We start from the raw sequence: 20,848 nt of genomic DNA, 5'->3' as shown, positions 1-20,848 counted from the left end.
GAAGAATTTCTGCAAGGATAGAAATTCTTTTCTTACTAAGAGTCCCATTCGCTCTACTATTTTCCACCCTTTATATTTGGTATTTTTCTGATTGTACATTGGACGGATTATTGTGACAGGAAAGAAGTAGTTCCACGCTTTGAAATGAGCCCCATTAGGGTTTTTCGGTAATTTTCGTTTGTTCAAATGTGTTCGCATCTTCCAGCTGAACCACGATGTCGGCCCTGGAGTTGAAAGGTAGATGTCAGTTAACATCGTATTTCCCACTTATTTAATTTTTGGGTGAAAATTTGTATATAGTGAAAAATTATTCTTTATTTTGTTCTCAAAAAATTTACTGAATTCAATTAGATAATACAAATTGAAAAAAAAAAGTGACAAAAGAAGAATAACACATTGAAAAAATCTTCAACTTGTTCGCTGATTTTTTACAGAAAATGTTTAAAGATCCTTATATAGTTTGTCAATAGAATGTACTTCTATTTTAAAATTCGATTCCATTAAATTATTTCGACATCATCTATTCCGTTTCGCCACCACATAATTCGGTACTACACTTCCATGTAACTCGCCATCAATTTCATTTCTCAAGAAATCAAGTCAATTAAATAAATTGGTATTAATATTTGAATTCAAAAAAAAAAAAAAAAAAAAAATAAATAAATAAAAATAAAAAAACACTACAAATGTACATTAGAAAAAAGTAAGTCAAAATGGAAAAAAATTATGCAAAATAAAACATTACTATTGTACATTTCAAAAGTCAAAATGAAAATGTTAATATAACACATTTTTACGCGATTTTTTTGGATATTATCCTTTTCGGAGAGGAGACAATTCCGAATTTGTATGAATCGTTAAAATTAGTCCAGCGGTTCTTAAGTTATAAGCGTAGTAACTAACACAACTTTCTTTTATATATATAGATAAATAATTGAAAAACGCGATAACTGAATGAAAGGTCAGAACTTCTTTACAAATCATGTACTATATATCTCTAAAGGATTATTTCGCTACAAAAACTGTAGATTTTGTAGATGCATACGTTGCAACAAACATTTTGAAAACACTCGAATTTGAATATTTTCTGAAAATTTTTTATTATTGAAAATAATAAAATAATCTATATATATAAAAGAAAGTTGTGTTAGTTACTACGCTTATAACTTAAGAACCGCTGGACTAATTTTAACGATTCATACAAATTCGGAATTGTCTCCTCTCCGAAAAGGATAATATCCAAAAAAAATCGCGTAAAAATGTGTTATATTAACATTTTCATTTTGACTTTTGAAATGTACAATAGTAATGTTTTATTTTGCATAATTTTTTTCCATTTTGACTTACTTTTTCTAATGTACATTTGTAGTGTTTTTTTTATTTTTATTTTTATTTTTTTTTTTTTTTTTGAATTCAAATATTAATACCAATTTATTTAATTGACTTGATTTCTTGAGAAATGAAATTGATGGCGAGTTACATGGAAGTGTAGTACCGAATTATGTGGTGGCGAAACGGAATAGATGATGTCGAAATAATTTAATGGAATCGAATTTTAAAATAGAAGTACATTCTATTGACAAACTATATAAGGATCTTTAAACATTTTCTGTAAATAATCAGCGAACAAGTTGAAGATTTTTTCAATGTGTTATTCTTCTTTTGTCACTTTTTTTTTTCAATTTGTATTATCTAATTGAATTCAGTAAATTTTTTGTGAACAAAATAAAAAATAATTTTTCACTATATACAAATTTTCACCCAAAAATTAAATAAGTGGGAAATACGATGTTAACTGACATCTACCTTTCAACTCCAGGGCCGACATCGTGGTTCAGCTGGAAGATGCGAACACATTTGAACAAACGAAAATTACCGAAAAACCCTAATGGGGCTCATTTCAAAACGTGGAACTACTTCTTTCCTGTCACAATAATCCGTCCAATGTACAATCAGAAAAATACCAAATATAAAGGGTGGAAAATAGTAGAGCGAATGGGACTCTTAGTAAGAAAAGAATTTCTATCCTTGCAGAAATTCTTCCCAAACATTCGTGATACCTTTAATCGTCAGGTCATGATATCGATCATAACTCACGGATAAGGGTACAACCCGATTCCATATTTATATAACCATCGTATGATTTAAGTTTTTTTGGTGTCTTGGTCACTTTTTTAATATTTTGGACATTATTTGGCATATTTGTTTCTAAGGAGGTAGAAAACCTCTTCGCATAAAGTTTGAAATTTTCAGAGTAGGGCCCATTTTGGTCTTGACCATATTCATTAATTGATTTGGCTAAAAATTGTATTTATGCTACCCTGGGGTAGGGAACCATCATACAGATAATTGCCACACAGGAATTTATTTAAATAAAGTCCCCACAATGGAGTATCTCCAAGTCCACTTTCACATCTAATTGGTGGTCAGAAAAGAAAATTTTGTTTTCTATTGAATTTGTAACCCCCAAGAGAATATTGGTTGGGCCACGTTTTGGTATAACCCTTATATAAATGTATCCCTGATTTCAGCTGTGACCGTGGTCTTGGCCACGTTTTTCAACTGATTTGGCCATTATTTGCTGTATTTAGGCTACTTTGTGAGTAGAGAACCGTCTTACAGAAAAATGTCAACATACGTAAATATTTTGGTACAGTCCCCATATAGTCCCCAGGCCCGCCGATCTATAGTGATGTTTACCGATTGGCGGACAACAACGCGGGTATTGTTTAATCGTCATTGAATTTTACTATGAACAAGAACATAGACTTTTTGGGGACTCTAATGCGCAATTTGAGGTGCTATGGTAATGGGTGTAAAAGCGTAATTAACTTTGACTATTCAGAAATTATTTTGCCCTCCTTCCATCGTTATTTATTTCTATTTAGTCGAATCAATATTTATATTAAAATTTGTTCACCTTTATGAGCTAGATTTGTGAAATATTATGCTATGCTAAATTTGCATTATGAACTAAAACTACGGGCCGACAACGCGGACAAATCCGATGAGAAATGTGACAAAAATCGTCAAAATAACGAATTTCGAGAGGTACCGTTATATGGGTACTATACCAAAACGTGGACCATTTTCAATACCAACCATCCTATACACAGTACAAATTGTTCTACTAAATTTTGAAGCTCTACGTCAAATAATATGGGCTGTATCGTAATTTAAATAAACAGACATACAGACGGAGTCTATGACGAACATTTAGGGATGTTACAAACGGAATGAAAAAGTTAATATACCCTCCTTTCCAAGGTGGGGGATATAATAAGCATTAAAGACTAAAATTACGGGCCGGCAACGCGGACCGGGCCAGCTAGTAATAACATAAACAAATAAAGTTGATATATCAAGGAAGAAAATAAAAAAAATTGAAATCATATGGTATCATAGCCCTACCTTGATTTTATTGATTTTTTAGGAATTTATGAGAATCGTTAAATCAGCTATAATTTAAAGTCGAAATGAACTAATATTTGGCAGGTTTCTATCGTATTCTACAAAATTCGACGAAGGCATTTGTGTCTGAACCGATATTCATCAAAATTAATCCTATTTGATCTGATATTACCATTTTTAGGCACAATAAACGTGATATCGGGTGAAGATATAAATGGGGCAAATATCCAAATCTGAAGCGATCTCTATAAAACTTAGCAGAGGTATTTCTATTCTGTATCTGATAGTTGGCACCGAATATCTTTGTTGTCGGAGAGTATTTTACGGGTGTGAGGGAGTAAAATACAAAATCGGATGAAACATATATATGGGACCTATAGTTATATCTTAACCGATTTTCACCAAATTTGATACACTTTCTTCCAGGCTAACATCGTTCGTGTTTGTCAAAATCCATTCAATTCGGGATTATTTTAACTATTTGGTGCACAATAAACTTGAAATAGAGTGAAAGTATATATATGAGAGCCATATCCAAATCTGAACCGATCTCGATAAATTTTGGCAAAGTATTTCTGACCCATTATCTCTAATCTCAATACGGTTCTTCCTTGGACCAAACAAATGTTGGTCCAAGTTGGTACAGTGTGATGCAGAGTATAAGAAGAAGGTCCCAGTTATGCAGCTCACTCTATCAAAGGATGTTTCTCCTATTTAATAAAGAAAAAGTTAAAAAACAGTAAGTTCGGCCGGGCCGAAGTTTGAATACCCTCCACCATTTGAAGGAATTTTTAAATTTTCAAAAAACAAAATCCGCTAAAAATTCTGTTAAAATCTTAAAAATACCGAATATAGCCGTTATATTGAAGTCTATATGACATGGACCTACGTAGGCATTGTTGTCATAAGCCATTACCATATTCAAATTCGAAACTTGAATTAAACGGTGAATAATGTAGCTAAAATCATTAAAATATCGTATATAGGGAGGTACCGTTATATCGGAGCTATACGAAGACCTGGACTTGCATAGACAATTTTCTGTTACAGCCTGTATCATCCATTACGAACTTCAAATACGACATCTCAAACAATCTCGGTGAGTATTGTACCTAAAATTGTCAAAATACCGAATATAGGGAGGTACTGATATATAGGGCCTATACGAAGACCTAGACCTGCATAGACTTTTTTCTGTCACAGACTGTACTTCCCATTTCGAACTCTAAATACGTAAGTTGAAACTACTCCGGTGAGTAATGTCACTAAAATCATAAAAATACCGAATACCGGGAGGTACCGTTACATTGGAGCTATACGAAGACTTGGACTTGCATAGACAATTTTCTGTTACAGCCTGTACCTTCCATTACGAACTTCAAATACGACATCTCAAACAATCTCGGTGAGTATTATACCTAAAATCGTCAAAATACAGAATATCGGGAGGTACTGATATATGGGGCCTATACGAAGACCTGGACCTGTATAGACAACTTTCTGTTACAGGCTGTAGTATCCATTACGAACTTCAAATATCAAATTTGAAACAATTCCGGTGAATAGTGTCGCTAAAATCATCAAAATACCGAATACCGGGAGGTACTGTTACATAGGGGCTATATGATAACGTGGACCTACATGGCCCACTTTCGAACTTAACTTGCCTACTGGGAAAATAAACATGTCTCCAAAATTTTGGCCTTTTATCTTGATTCGTTCGAAGGATAGCGTGATTACAACAGGCAGACGGACAGACAGACAGAATTTTTACGAATTTTACGAATTTTACGCTGATCAAGAATATATGTACTTTGTTGGGTCTTACATGAGCATTTCGAGGAGTTACAAACGGAATGACAAAGTTAATATACCCTCCAAGTATGGTGGAGGGCATAAAAATGGCAACTCTAGTATGTCGTCATGGAAACCAAATAAATTTGTTATTTTTTGTATTTTGATTAAAAAAAAAAAACAATTAAAGACCGACATGGTTCGAAGTAAGTAACACAGACAAATTAAGCCATTATATTAAATTCTAAAACATATTAAATATTGAAATTTAGTTACAGAAGAATTGGTGCGAAAGAAATCAGAACATAATGAAATGCTTATTGGTACCTTGGAAGAACTGTCCCTGCATCAGGAGGACATCGAACGCATTGAACATCTTCAGAATTGGTGTCGAGACTTGAAGATCCTGCTGCTGCAATCAAATCTGATTGCAAAAATCGAAAATCTTTACAAACTGAAACGTTTGGAATATCTGAATTTGGCCTTGAACAATATCGAACGTGTGGAAAATCTACAGCCATTGGAATCACTCAATAAATTGGATTTAACTTTGAATTTCATTGGTGAATTGACTTCGATTGAGTGTCTGACAGAGAATTACAACTTGAAAACTCTCATTCTGACGGGTAATCCATGTAGTGATTATCCCAATTATCGGGAGTATGTTATTGGGACTCTCACCCAGCTGGAAAGTTTGGATTGTCAAGATGTAACGGCCACGCAGAAGTTGCAAGCCAAGCCACATCTTAGGGAATATCGTGCGATTATTGTTCAGCGACAGGCCGTCTATGCTATGCAACGAGATGAGCAGAAGATACGTTTTCTGCAACAGAAGCAGCAGTTGGAAGCAAAAATGTCTACTATTGAAGATGAAAGTGAACGCATTAAAACATTTTGGGATTCCACGAGCGAAAATTGCCCCGAGATACGCATCGAAATGGCGCGGTATCAAAAGCAGTGTCGTAACAAGAAAAATACAGGTGAAACTGAAAAACCAATTAAAAAGGAACCAACGTTGTTTGCGCCATGTGGTCGTCCATACAATCTCAATAAACCGGAACTCACATTCAAATTGAAGGATGAAGCTAACGAATATATTCTGGAATTGGATGTTTATAAGTATGTATGGGCATATGTTTTTTTTTGACGACTTACTATGTACCTCCAACTTATTTTCATGTTTCGGTATTGCCTGCATGTAAGAGTACCTGTCGTTGTTAGTATTTTCAATGTTTTGAAGTTGATTTGCAACCGATCTGGCTATAATTTGACATTTGGGTTCTAGCCTTGATAGAAAGTATAAAATAGTGATATGAAATGTGTAATAGCCCTCATATAATTGTAAAATTTAAATTAAATTGGCTTTAATATTCTCCATCATAGAGTTAGGGAACCCTCTGATGGAAAAAGAAAATACCACTTTCCCGACCTATTTAATTTTTGAAAACGTGAAAAAGTGATACAGAATTTCAAATAGTATCACATGAAGGTTCGAATTTATATTGGGCAAGTCTCTGTAGGAAGAGGGGTAATAGGGATGGAAATTGATATGAAATTAAATGGAAAAAGCAAGAAAACAGTGAAATTCCCACTGCTGACAGTTTTCCTTCCTTTCCTTTCCCATCCCGAAAACTCTGCCTAGCAAACTTGCCACCATAAAGATAGAATTTTCTATACATTATAAAACAAGTCATCCTAAGTATCAGTCGGTTTTGCCGACAGATGTATACCCTCAGCCAATTTTCGATTATTAAAATATATTTCGACTTCTGTTATGATTTTTCAAATTATTGACCCTCTATGGAGTAGGTCCTAAATCTATATATATATAAAAATCAATTGAAGTTCGTTGGTAATGAAATCAGGACGGCTGGACCGATTTGCATAATTTTTTGTACAAACGAGTACGAGTATATATATATAAACACCAATTGTTGTTCCTTGGTTATTGACCCAGTTAAGAACGGCTAGAACGATTTGGATATATATATCTTTTTCTTAATGTTCGTCCTATACATTTTATGCAAAGAAAAAAAAGTGATCATGCCCAATTTCACACCCTAATATTTGCCAAGATCATGAAGATATCTGTTCCACAGTTAGTATACGACGTAATCTTGGCTCTCCCTCAAACCCTACGTATCAGAGTAACTGGAAACACCTACTTTTTAAATCTATATGTAAAAAATTTAAAAAAGTATATCAGTTGAGAACGGCTTGTCCGATTTGACTTAAATCTTCTTTTTCTGATAGAAATTTTTGAGAAAAGCCTCTATAAAAATCGAGGAACTGAAAGAATTGACTTTTCTATTTTGATATGGAATTTTATAGGATGCCTATTGGAATTGAAAATTCTTATTGACAAAAAAAAAAAAAACAAGTAAAAAAGCAGTAAGTTCAGCCGGGCCGACCACCATTTGGAACGAATTGGGAAATTTTCAAAAAAAAAAAAAAACATTCGACAAAAATTCTGTTAAAATCTTAAAAATACCAAATATAGCCGTTTTGTTAGGGTCTATACGAAGACGAAACTTGAAAAAAAAAAAAAAACTAAAAAGCAATAAGTTCGGCCGGGCCGAAATTTGAATACCCTCCACCATTTGGATCGAATTAGGAAATTTTCACAAAAAATAAGTCCATTAAAAATTTTGTTAAAATCTTAAAAATATCGAATATCGTAAGGTGCCGATATATTGGGGGGATATTGTGGACCTATACAAACCAGAAGGAGTAGACCGATATATTCCGTCTACACACCCGACACGCCGAATAAAAATATAGTGATATGTGTAATTTGAAGGCAAACGGACTCTTACATCACTTTTTATAAGACTTTTAATTATTCAAAATTTTGACCCTTTGTGGGGAAGGTACTTGTTGGAGTGGGCCGATATTGTCCAAACATTAGGATTTTCAAACTTGAAGCAAAAATGGATTGTCCTTTTTCATTCTCTGCCGTAAAATATTTTTAGAACAGTGTTGGTATGTTTGTTCGGGACACCATAGTATTTGGATGTTGCAAAATAGACAGGCTTAACCATATTATTGTTGTCATAAGAACAACAACGCTTGTTTATTAGAGGAAACAATGGTAATGTTTACCAGGAAGACCTAGGTTTCGGAAAGAGCTATGAATCCTCATCAGTTCCCTCGTTTTTTGTCTGGGATATTTTCCCCAGGAGTTATTTTAAAAATAACTCCTATGACAATAAAACATAGAAGAGGAACCAAAGCTAGAAGAGGAACCAAAGAATTAAATAAAACTAAAATTCTTTTGAAAAATTGTCTAAATCTTACAACCGCACTTATAAACATTTTCATCTTTCTCTCTGTTTACCAGGGAGTAAGGCAGGGTAAACCTTACCCCCTGGTACAAATTAGCATCGTTCTCCACTAATAAACAAACGTCGTTTTTATAAAAACAACAAAAATGTGATTAAGCCTGACTAAAAATTTCGACCTTTTTTGGAGAGTTAAGAGAAGGAGTGGCCCGATATTGCCCATCTCCGAACTCGATCTAAATTTGATAATAATATTACGATCGAGAGTTATGGTGCACACAAGCCAGCCAGACAGACGGACGGACGGACATCGCTAGATCAACTACAAATCCCCTCAACGGATTTGGTCCAAAGAGACTTGGGGTCTATACGATTTAGCCGTATCAAATGATATATACCCCTCTGTAGTTGAGGGTATACAAATCGACCCGCCGAACTTATATTTCGTAATATTTCACTATTATTGTTATACTAATTGTTATATTGTTATAATAACTTTCAGATACCTTGAAACATCTCACCTTAAAGTCGATGTTGAAATCAACTACATTCGAGTTGTGGTAAAAGGAAAAATATTTCAAATCGCACTCAACGAAGAAGTTAAACCATATGCGGCCACTGTTCGACGTTCACAAATTACGGGTCAGTTGGTTATTACAGCACCGAAATTAAATGAAAATAAACTTTTGGCTTTTAAACCTGAAGGTAAGTTATACATTTTAAGTGGATATCGTCTCATATATATTGCCATCATAGGAATTATTCAAGGGTGGACAGACTTTTTAATCATACAAGGACGAAGTATGTGTTTGTATTTGGATTAAAATTGTCATATTCATCATCACCATGGTAGAAGAATAGAGGTAGATGCATCAACGCTTGGGAACATCGATATGTCAAACATCTTCAAGTTCTTTTTTTTGTTGTTGCAAAATGGTCAGACTTAATCCCATTATTGTTGTTTTTATAAAAATAAAGTTTGTTTATCAGTGGAGAACGATGGTAATGTTTACCAGGGGTTAAGGCAGGGTATACCTAGGATTCGGAAAGAGCCACCAATCCTCATCAGTTCAGTTGAAACGTTGTTTTTATACAAACAGCAATAATGGGATTAAGCCTGACCATTTCACAACAATAAAATACTATGGTATTCCGAACAAACATGCCAACACGGTTTTCTTTTAAATAAGTAATTTTTATATGTTTTGTTATACGACGCCAATCGGAGTTTGCTATGGTCATAGACAAATGAAAATATAGACAACGAAATGCTCTCACCGTTCATCTTCGAAAAAAATCGGATCAGCAGATGTCGTCTATATCGTTTCAGGGGTTTGAGTGGGAATTTTGAAGTCACTCAATTCTAAAACGTTAAAAATAACAAAAACTGTAGGATATTTGTCAGTTGAAAATTGTTCCATAATAAAATACAAGTGAAAACTATGCAGTGACATCGAAAAAAATGAGAATATTCCAGTGAAATTCTTGAAAAACTATAAAATGTGTTTTCGAAGTCGAGTGGCTTGAACGCGTAAATCAGCATGTTGACTATGCAAAACATGATGAGAGCCACCTGGATAAAAAGACAAAACTACCTATTCGTTGTCTATATCTTCATTTGTCTATGCTATGGTATGCATTTCTCAATAATTTTAACGAATTTGAATATTTTTTTATGCCCTCCACCTTGGGACGGAGGGTATATTAACTTTGTCATTCCGTTTGTAACATCCCTAAATATTCGCCGTAGACCCCCATAAAGTATATATATTCATAATCAGCATAAAATTCTATGTCGATTTAACGATGTCCGTCTGTCTGTCCGACTGTCCGTCTGTTGAAATCACGATACAACCCACATTATTTGATGTCAAAATTTGGCAGAACAATTTGTATTGTGTCTAGGGTGGTTGGTATTGAAAATGAGATATATCCGTCCATGTTTTGGTATAGTCTCCATATAACAGTACCTCCCAATATTCTGTATTTTGATAATTTTTGCCACATTTCTTCGCGGATTTGTCTAAAAATTGGTATTTGTGTGTCCTCATGGGTTCTAACACCGTTGCCGAAACATTGTATGTATAGGTCCACGTTTTTGTATAGCCCCATACAGCGATACCTTCCGATATTCGATATTTTGATGATTTTTGCGATATTTTCCCACGAATATATTGGTATTTGTGGGTCACAATGTTTCCTTTACCCTAAGATGGAGGGTATTAAAAGTTCGGCCCGGCCAAACTTAATGTTTTTTTACTTGTTTTAATTTAAAAATTTCCATCCATCCACCTGACAGGCTCAAAAAAAAAAAAACATATTGCATACGTGTAGGCAACTATTATATTTAGGGGATGATATCAAATTGGAAAATACTCACAACCATTTGGTTTCAGGTTGAAAAATATGTGCTCGTCGTCTTTATATGGCTATTTAGATATGGCTACTATTGACAACGCTTATTATCTCTAGAATTTCAGAAGTAGCATCAGTTTGACATAGTTTATGCTGCCAAGTCAGCAAACAGATCTTGACCGATTTGGAGTTGATACCCATCTTGTCCAAGGAATTTGAGTGTATCACCCAATTTATGTTATGTTATGTTTATTGATTTCGTTTTTTACCCTCCACCATACATAGTATGGAGGGTATATTAAGTTCGTCATTCCTTTTGTAACTCAATGAAATAAATGTCTGAATTGTCTGAAAATCCACACAAGGAGTTCTTTTGGAGTACTTTACCCCCTAGATGAGAATTGTTTATATAGGTCTACGATATCGTATAGCCCCCATATAACGGTACCTCCGATATTCAGTATTTTAACGATTTAAGCCACATTTTCCAATGGAATTGTCTGAAAATCCACACAATGAGTTCTTTCTAAATACTATAACCCCTAGAAGAGAATTATTCATATGGGTCTGCAATAGCGTATAGCCCCCATATAACGGTACCTCCCGATATTCGGTATTTTAATGATTTTAGCTACATTTTTCAACGAAATTGTCTAAAAATGCACATGAGGACCTACTTCTGAGTACTTTAACCTTTGAAGAGAATTATCTATATAGGGCCACGATGTCGTATAGCCCCCATATAACGGTACCTCCGATCAGTATTTTGATGATTTAAGCCACATTTTCCAATGGAATTGTCTGAAAATCCACACAAGAAGTTCCTTGTGAGTACTTTATCCCCTAGAATAGAATTATTTATTGGTCCACGATATAGTATAACCCCCATATAATGATACCCCCGATATTCGGTGTTGTAATGATTTCAGACAATTTTTTTAATGGAATTGTCTTTGAAACCACACATGGGGTCCTTTTTGAGTACTCTACCCTCAGAAGAGAATTATCTAAATAGCTCTACGTTTCAGTATAGCGCCCATATAACGGTACCCCCAGATATTCGGTATTTTCATGATTTTTGCGACATTATTCACCGGAATTGTTTCAAATTACAAACATTTTTTCATTTGTAGATATAGAAGACGAAGGAGAGAATACGTTAAATTTATTGTGATTGGTTTATTATCACTTTAAAAAAAAAAACAAGTAAAAAAGATGTAAGTTCGGCAGGGCCGAACTTTGAATGTCCTCCACCATTTGGAACGAATTTGGCAATTCTCAAAACAAAAAAACAAAAAACAGTAAAGAAAACATTAAAGTCGGGCGGGGCCGACTTTATGATACCCTACACCGCTTTGCTAGTTTAGTAGAGCTCCACATAACAATTAAAAGTTTTTATGGGAGAATTCAATCATACACGCTATGATTATAATTATAATTTAAAGTTCAAGGACTAAATATGTCGAAGCATTTGCATCTTTTAAATTCGGACATGTGTTGCCCATTTGGTGCACAAATAATTTAAAATCGGATGAAAATATATATATGGGAGCTATATCCAAATCTGAACCGATCTCGATATAATTTGGCAAAGATATTTCTGAGCTGTATTTGATATATTTCCCTGAATATCGTTGTTACGGAGTGCATATTACGGCTGTGGGTAACAAATATGACAAATCGGATGAACAGTATATATGGGAGCTATAGCTACATCTGAACAGATCTTCACCAAATTTGACATACTAGCTTCTAGACCCAATTCGGTCGTAAGTGCCAAATTGCATCGCATTTGGACAAATATTAGACGTTTGGTGCACAATAAAAGGTAAATCGAACGAAGTTATATATGGGAGCTATATCCAAATCTGAACCGATCTCGATGAAATTTGGCAAATATATTTCTGAGCTGTATTTGATATATTTCCCTAAATATTGTTGTTGTAGAGTGCATATTACGGCTGCGGAGGACAAAAATATCAAATCGGATGAACAATATATATGGGAGCTATAGCTATATTTGAATCGATTTCGATCAAATTTGGCATACTTAGTTTTAGGCCTAATTTGGTTGTATGTGCAAAATTCCATACTATTACACGTTTGGTACACAATAAAAGCCAAATCGGACGAAGATATATGTGGGAGCTATATATAAATTTTGACCGATTATCAATAGGGTTCGTCCTTGGGCCAAGCAAATGATCTGTGCAAATTTTCATCTGGATCGGGCAATAAATGCGACCTGTACTTTGTTTACAAAAATACATGGACAGACGGACAGACAGACAGACGGACGGACGGATAGACGGACGAATATGCAAAAATCGACTCAGAATGTGATTCTATGCAGATCATCAAAAGGAACTATGGGTCTATCTCGTTTCCTTCTGCCTGTTACAAACAAATGCACAAAGACATAATACCCTGACCACCTTGTGGTGTAGGGTATAAAAACCAACCATAAGGTAAAGTAGTACAACCTTATGTTTACATTTTTTTAATTATAGCTTTGATAACATCCCTTTGTCAAAATTTATGTTTTTTATGTCTTTAAATTTGACAAGGTAAATTGCGGATAATGCAGAGCTGGGAATGCTCATTTGAATAAATTTGAACAGTTATGAATGTATGATTGCATGACTTGACCTTTCTAGTTCTGCCATGATATTGAACTACTCACAAAAAATTGAATTCCTAATCGAACGCTCACTCTGATCATTTTAAAGAATGAAAGGCGATGTTGATGAGATAATTCTTCTAAGCTTTCTTCCAAAAACTCAGTATTTTTAGGTAGTGTTTAGTGTGTGGTTTGTATGTGAAAGAATCAGATTTTTCTGTAATGGTTAAATTTAATGAAAACAATATTTTATAATAATTCATTTTCATTTCAAAAATATGTTCTCCTAATTTACAGGAAAATCCTTGGACGAATGCAATCAAAAGGCGGCAACACGACAGTAGGTATCAGCATTTAATTAAAATGTATTTATTTTCTAAATTACATATTTTCTTTTTCATATTTTAGACGAGCCACTCTTAATGGAACCGTTGATATAAAGAATATTTGCAATAAACGAAATAACGATGAAATACCAGATTTAATTTAGATTCTTGTAAACAAAAAATTTATAATAATTCTATTTAGAATAATTGTAATATCCATGTATTTCAGGGCAATTAAAAAGATGCAGACGACGTTTTGCACGAATTGAGACGACTGCACCTTTCGGAACGTAGTTTGGTCAAAACTATTCTCTTTCGTCTAGGCAGCGTTCGTTTTCAATTATAATTCGAGGTGTTTATTTATAAAATTCCAATTAAAATTATTTTGTTATTAATTCAAATTTTTCATTTGCAACACGAGTTATTTTATTTGGAATTTGAATTAGTCCATTTCGATTTCGGATCATTTTATTTGCAATTTAAAAAAGGCAAAACAATTTTAATGCCCTCCAGCGTTTTGTTCCGTAACACCTCGAAATATAAATTTTAGACCAGACAAAATGTATATACAGGGTGAGATCAAAGAATTGCAACCAACTTTAGACAACTTATTCCAGTGACAGCTTATTTTATTGTTTACAGAAAAAAACAGTAAAGAAAGTTCTAAAGTCGGGTGGGGCCGATTTTATGATACCCTACACCACTTTGCTAATTTAGTTGAGCTCCACATAACAATTAAAAGTTTTTATGGGAGAATTCAATCTCATACACGCTATGATTATAATTATAATTTAAAATTCAAAGGACTAAATATGCCGAAGCATTTGTATCATTTAAATTCGGACTTGTATTGCCCATTTGGTGCAAAATTAATTTGAAATCGGATAAAATATCTATGGGAGCTATATCCAAATCTGAACCGATCTCGATAAAATTTGGCAAAGATATTTCTGAGCTGTATTTGATATATTTCCCTGAATATCGTTGTTACGGAGTGCATATTACGGCTGTGGGTAACAAATACAACAAATCGGATGAACAATATATATGGGAGCTATAGCTATATCTGAACCGATCAAATTTGGCATACTACCTTCTAAACTCAATTCGGTCGTAGGTGCCAAATTCCATTCCATTTGGGCAAATATTAGACGTTTAGTGCACAATAAAAGGTAAATCGGATGAAGTTATATATGGGAGCTATATCCAAATCTGAACCGATTTCGATAAAATTTAGCAAAGGTATTTCTGAGCTGCATTTGATATATTTCCCCAAATATTGTTGTTACAGAGTACATATTACGGCTGCGGAGGACAAAAATAACAAATCGGATGAACAATATATATGGGGGCTATAGCTATATCTGAAACGATTTCGATCAAATTTGGCATACTTATTTTCAGGTCTAATTTGGTTGTATGTGCAAAATTACGTACTATTCGGGCTGATATTACACGTTTGGTGCACAATAAAAGGCAAATCGGACGAAGATATATATGGGAGCTATATCTCATTTTTTACCGATTATCTCCTATTTCAATAGGGTTCGTCCTTGGGCCAAACAAATGTTGTTTGGAAAATTTCCTCTCAATCGGATAATAAATGCGACCTGCATTTTGTTCACAAGAATACATGGACAGACGGACTAACATGCATAAATCAACTCAGAAAGTGATTCTATGGAGATCCTCAAAAGTAACTATGGGTCTATCTCGTTTCCTTCTCCATGTTACAAACAAATGCAGAAAGACATAATACCCTTACCACTAGGTGGTGTAGGGTATAATTAATAATAAATAAAGGCTATTAAGTAAATTATAGAGCACGAAATTATTTCCGGTGTCATCTTAACTCAAATTAACTCTTCGAAAAGGGAAGTCGTACAAAGGGTTTTAAACAAAGTTGTATCGATTGTGGCCGAAGCATACAACTTGACAACCCTCTAGGTTGTACCAACGGTTGTATCGTGTGAGGCTTGCATAAGACAAAAAATTGTCTGTGCAGATCCACGTCTTCGTATAGCCCCAATATAACGGTACCTTCCGATATTCGGTATTTTCATGATTTTAGCAACATTATTGATCGGAATCAAATTTGGTATTTGAAGTTCGAAATGAATACTACAGCCTATGAAATAAAATTGTCTGTGCTGGTTCACGTCTTTTTAGAGCCCCCATATAACAGTACCTCCCTAAAAATTTCGTGTTTGAAGTTCATAATGGTTACTGCAGCATAAGACAGAAAATTGTCTGTGCGGGTCCATATTTTGGTATAGCCCTCATATAATAGTACATCCCTATATTGATGATTTTAGCTACATTATTCACCGATTTTTTCAAGTTTCGCATTTGAATGCTGTAATGGCTTATGGCAAAAACTGCCTATGCAGGTCCACGACGTCGTTTAGACCCTAATATGACGGCTACATTCGGTATTTTTAAGATTTTAAAAGAATATTTAACGGTTATTATTATTTTTAAAATTGCCAAATTCGTTCCAAATGTTGGAGGGTATTCAAAGTTCGTCCCGGCCGAACTTACAGCTTTTTTACTTGCTTTCATTCATATTTTTATTGGCATAATATTACGCGATTTTTTTTATACCCTCCACCATAGTATGGAGGGTATATTAATTTTGTCATTCCGTTTGTAACTCCTCGAAATACTCATGTCAGACCCAACAAAGTATATATATTCTTGATCAGCGTAAAATTCTAAGACGATTTAGCCATGTCCGTCTGTCTGTCTGTGTGTCTGTCTGTCTGTCTGTCCGTCTGTCTGTCCGTCTGTCTGTCTGTCTGTTGTAATCACGCTATCTTTCGAAAAAATTGAGATAGAAGGCTAAAATTGTGCACACATGTATATTTTGCCAGTAGGCAGGTTAAGTTCGTAAATGGGCCATGTAGGTCCAAGTTATCAAATAGCACCCATATATCGGTACCTCCCGATATTCGGTATTTTGATGATTTTAGCGACATTATTCACCGGAATTGTTTCAAATTTGGCATTTGAAGTTCGTAATGGATACTACAGTCTAAGACAGAAAATTATCTGTGCAGGTCCACGTCTTCGTGTAGCCCCCATATAACGGTACCCCCCGATATTCGGTATTTTGATGATTTTAGCGACATTATTTAGCGAAATCGTTCCAAATTTGGTATTTGAAGTTCGTAATAGATACTGCAGCATAAAACAGAAAATGGGCCATATAGGTCCACGGAAAATTATCTGTGCAGGTCCACGTCTTCGTGTAGCCCCCATATAACGGTACCCCCATATTCGGTATTTTGATGATTTTAGTTTCTCATTAAAATATTGTAATAACTTATGACAAAAGTTGCCTAGCAGGCCCACGTCGTCGTATAAGCATTCGGTATTTTTAAGATTTTAACTGAATTTTTAACGGAATTTATTTTTTTTTTTTGGAAATTGCCAAATTTGTACCAAATGGTGGAGGGCATTAAAAGTTCGGCCCGCCCGAACTTACAGCTTTTTTACTTGTTTTGTTTTGCTTAGAGACCATTCCGAAATAAAGATAGGACAAGACAGAGTCAAAATATGGCAACTCTGTGAAAATACCTCTGTTGTTACGATATCATAACAACATAGCTGCCAATGTTAACTGATTTAAATCGCTAAGGCAATTGCAAATTTTTGGAAAGGTCTATGGAATAAAATTTTGAAACCATATTTTTTGATTTTTCAAACTTTTATTTGTCTTTGGTTTCTGTAATTGTGGTTTTTATATCAACATGCCTCTGACATGAGCTGTTACCAAAGATGGGACAAGATAGAGTCAAGATATGGCAACCCTGTGAAAATACCTCTGTTGTTATAATATCGTAACAACATAGTTAGCAATGTTAGCGATTTAAACCGCTTAGACAATATGCATTTAATTTGAATAGTCTATGGAATAGAATTTTGAAACCCAATTTTTGGATTTTTCAAAGTATTGTTTGTTATTTTTTTCTATAAATGTATTTATACCCTACAACACTATGTGTTGGGGGTATTATAAGTTTGATTGGGCCAAAAATTATGTAACACCACGAAATATTGGTTTCCCACATAGGAAAGTATATATGGATCATCCTAGCTCGCCGAGCTGAGTCGATCTAGCTATGTATGTCCGTCCGTCCGTCTGTCCGTCTGTCCGTCTGTCCATGTTAATTTGTAATCACTCTACAGGTCGCAATTATGGCCCGATCTTCACGAAATTTGGAATGGAGGTCGGGGTTGGGCCAGAATAGAACCCTATTTCTTTTTGAGATGATCGCCAAATGTTTAGGGGTTGAAATGGACCAAATACTGAAAAAATGTCGGATTTTGCAGTAGCTATACAGGTCGCAATTATAGACCAATCGACGCGGAATTTAGCATGTAGCTAGAGTTTAGGACGGGGAAGAAGCCTACCAATTTGGGTGGTCATCGGATAATATTTAGCGGGTAAAATAGACCATATCTTTTGTGTTGAAAAAATTCAAAATTTTTCATTAAACCGCGAATATTTTAAATCCCAGCGAAATCACAAAGCCATGACAAGGTTACTTCTGATCTTTACATTGATGTTAACATCCAACAAAACGGATATATCGCTAAATATGTGCGATTTATATGTTTATCAAAGAAGATATGCTTGAAAAATCTCTTATATGTCGAGAACGGCTGAACTGATTTCGACAGTTCTCATTAATTCAGAATGGCCTCTTGGCAGGAAAGAAAAAACATCTAAAAAATCGCATAAAAATATCTCTCTAAAGATGAAAATATTGATTTTGTTAAATTTTCTCATATTTTTTCAATTTTGTCATATTTTTGGCATATTTTCATTTTGAATTAAACATTTGGTAATATTTCTACAGCTAACAAAACTAAGTAGTTATGACATCAGAATATCATATACAGATCGCATTTATGGCCCGATCCTTACGAAATTTTGCATGGGGATAAGATGAGGGTCAGAATAGAAGCCTACTCTTTTTGGAGATGATCGCCATATATTTAGGGGCTGAAATGGACCAAAAAACTGCAAAATTGTCGGCAGGTCGTAATTATCGCCCGATCCTCACGCACATTTGAAATGGGGTTACCGGACATTGCAAAAGCCAAGCAGTTTTGGAAAATATTCAATGTGTGAAATAGTTTGCCAACTTTTTTTCGAGAATTCACAAATACAGGAAAGACGCACTTCTGACTATTTCGTTAACGAATATAGTCAAATGTCTGTATCTCATATAGATGCGTTTCAGTCAAAACCCAATAATAAATGTTAATCTTTGGCCCCTTCTAAGAAATTATAGGTCTTTGGGAAATATTGGTTCCAGATCTAGGAAGACCATTTACGTGCAACATCTACTAATAAATTGGAAATGAGCAAATTCGTTTAAGTTGCTATTATTCGAAAGAACGAAACCTGATGATTTTCTTTTATAATTTGTCACAATATCTTGTGGAATTCTTTCGAGTATCTTGCCTATATAAACTGTATCGTTTATTATAGTGTTGTAGGGTATTCAACGGTCGGCCCCGCTCGACTGTAGCCTTTGCTTACTTGTTTTTATATTAACATGGTCCTGCCATGAACTGTTATCTAGATAGTATAGACACAAACCTTTTGCTCAGAATGCATTTTGTCTAGTCTTCTTATACTACCCAAAAAAATACACATCATATTAGAATTCAAAAAACAAAAACAAAAAACCCTACGAATGTACATCCGAATATAGTAAGTCAAATTGAACAAAAAACATGCAAAATAAAACATTACTAACGTACATTTCAAAAATCAAAATGAAAAACTTCAAATCTTTCATTTTAACTCGATTTTTTTTTATTTTATCCTTTCCCTCCAAGAGACAATTCCGAATTTGTCTGAGTCATTAAATTTAGACCTGCGGTTCTTGAGTTATAAGCGTAGTAATTAACACAATTTTCTTTTATATATAGTATAGAAGATTAATATTTATTTCAGAATAATTTAACACAATAATTCATTTGGAGAACTTGTAAAGAAAATCCACAAGACCAGTCGGGGCTGTGGTCAAAAGGAAACTAGCTGTGAAATGTAGAATTGTCATTAAGTTACACAGACAACTTAAGATAAAGGCCATTAGCAATAACAACAATTTTGTTGCAATCGAAGTGAAACGATTATTGGCCTCCACATGGAGGAGAGTCCATATGGTTGAAGATCCCACCAGAGCATAGCGCAGTTGTTGTATTTGATTGAGAAACCAGTGGAAAAACAATTGAAAATATTGGAGGGCCTTTGACACCAGGACGGCAGTAAAGAGTCCGATTAGCATTATGAAATTCATGCGATTCCAGTCGTTATTGCCACTAGTTTCGAACGTATTGTGGCGAATGAGAAATGACTCGTTGTCGATCTCATGATCTGGGACTTTTGGCTGAACCTCTGCAGCAAGGATTGCTGAAATGTTGGTTGAATTGTGTACATCTTTGGAATCTTTGAAAAACGTTTCGTCCACAGTTGCTGCTGTGGAGGAAATTGTTGACCTTGGCGTTTCATTGTGGAATGAACGATGCGAATTGCTGCAGATAGGTGGTGTGTTTGGTCTTGGGATTAGTGTTCGCCGTAGATCGAATTTCTTTAGCCTTGAATCTTCTGTTAGTCTTGTTAGATTTTTGGCCTCGTCCATGTTTTGGCGTTTAGCAGAATTGGTTTGAAGTCCATCCAATTGGAGCTGATTCTCATCCAACGAACTTTTAAGTTGATGATCTTCTTTAAATGCATTTTTAAGTGCCTGCAGCGTTGGATGACCGTTACTCGAATATTTGGTCCAATCAAAACGATATTCATTGTCGCAATTATTGTTGAGATTCAAGCCATTAAATTTGTATTTCAATGGCCTTGGATTAGTTTCATCAGAAACATTGTTTTCATCGTCATCGGGGAGTTCCTCGTTCTGCATCGGAGTGCTATAGAGCGAATTTCTACGTTCCATTGTAGCTGTGTATTGTTTAGCAATCTGACAAAGGTATTTGTTCAAATCAGTTTGAAGTTTTTTTTTTTCAATTTAATTTTTTGATTGATTTTC

The 20,848-nt window shown here is 34.5% G+C and overlaps 1 protein-coding gene across 1 annotated transcript; it reads left to right on the top strand.

Moving 5' to 3' along the window:
* The first annotated feature begins 5,304 nt into the window (after positions 1-5,304).
* LOC101899862 (protein tilB) lies at positions 5,305-14,188 on the top strand. The gene is made up of 6 exons (XM_005183284.3): positions 5,305-5,411; positions 5,478-6,324; positions 8,989-9,191; positions 13,759-13,801; positions 13,870-13,957; positions 14,017-14,188. The coding sequence occupies exons 1-5, from the start codon at positions 5,327-5,329 to the stop codon at positions 13,949-13,951; spliced, it is 1,260 nt and encodes a 419-aa protein (XP_005183341.2). The 5' UTR covers positions 5,305-5,326; the 3' UTR covers positions 13,952-13,957; positions 14,017-14,188.
* The last annotated feature ends 6,660 nt before the right edge of the window (positions 14,189-20,848 follow it).

Source organism: Musca domestica, unplaced genomic scaffold (assembly GCF_030504385.1).
Source record: "Musca domestica strain aabys unplaced genomic scaffold, Musca_domestica.polishedcontigs.V.1.1 47, whole genome shotgun sequence".
Classification (NCBI taxonomy): Eukaryota; Metazoa; Arthropoda; class Insecta; order Diptera; family Muscidae; genus Musca; species Musca domestica.
This window is presented reverse-complemented; position numbering and strand designations above follow the sequence as displayed.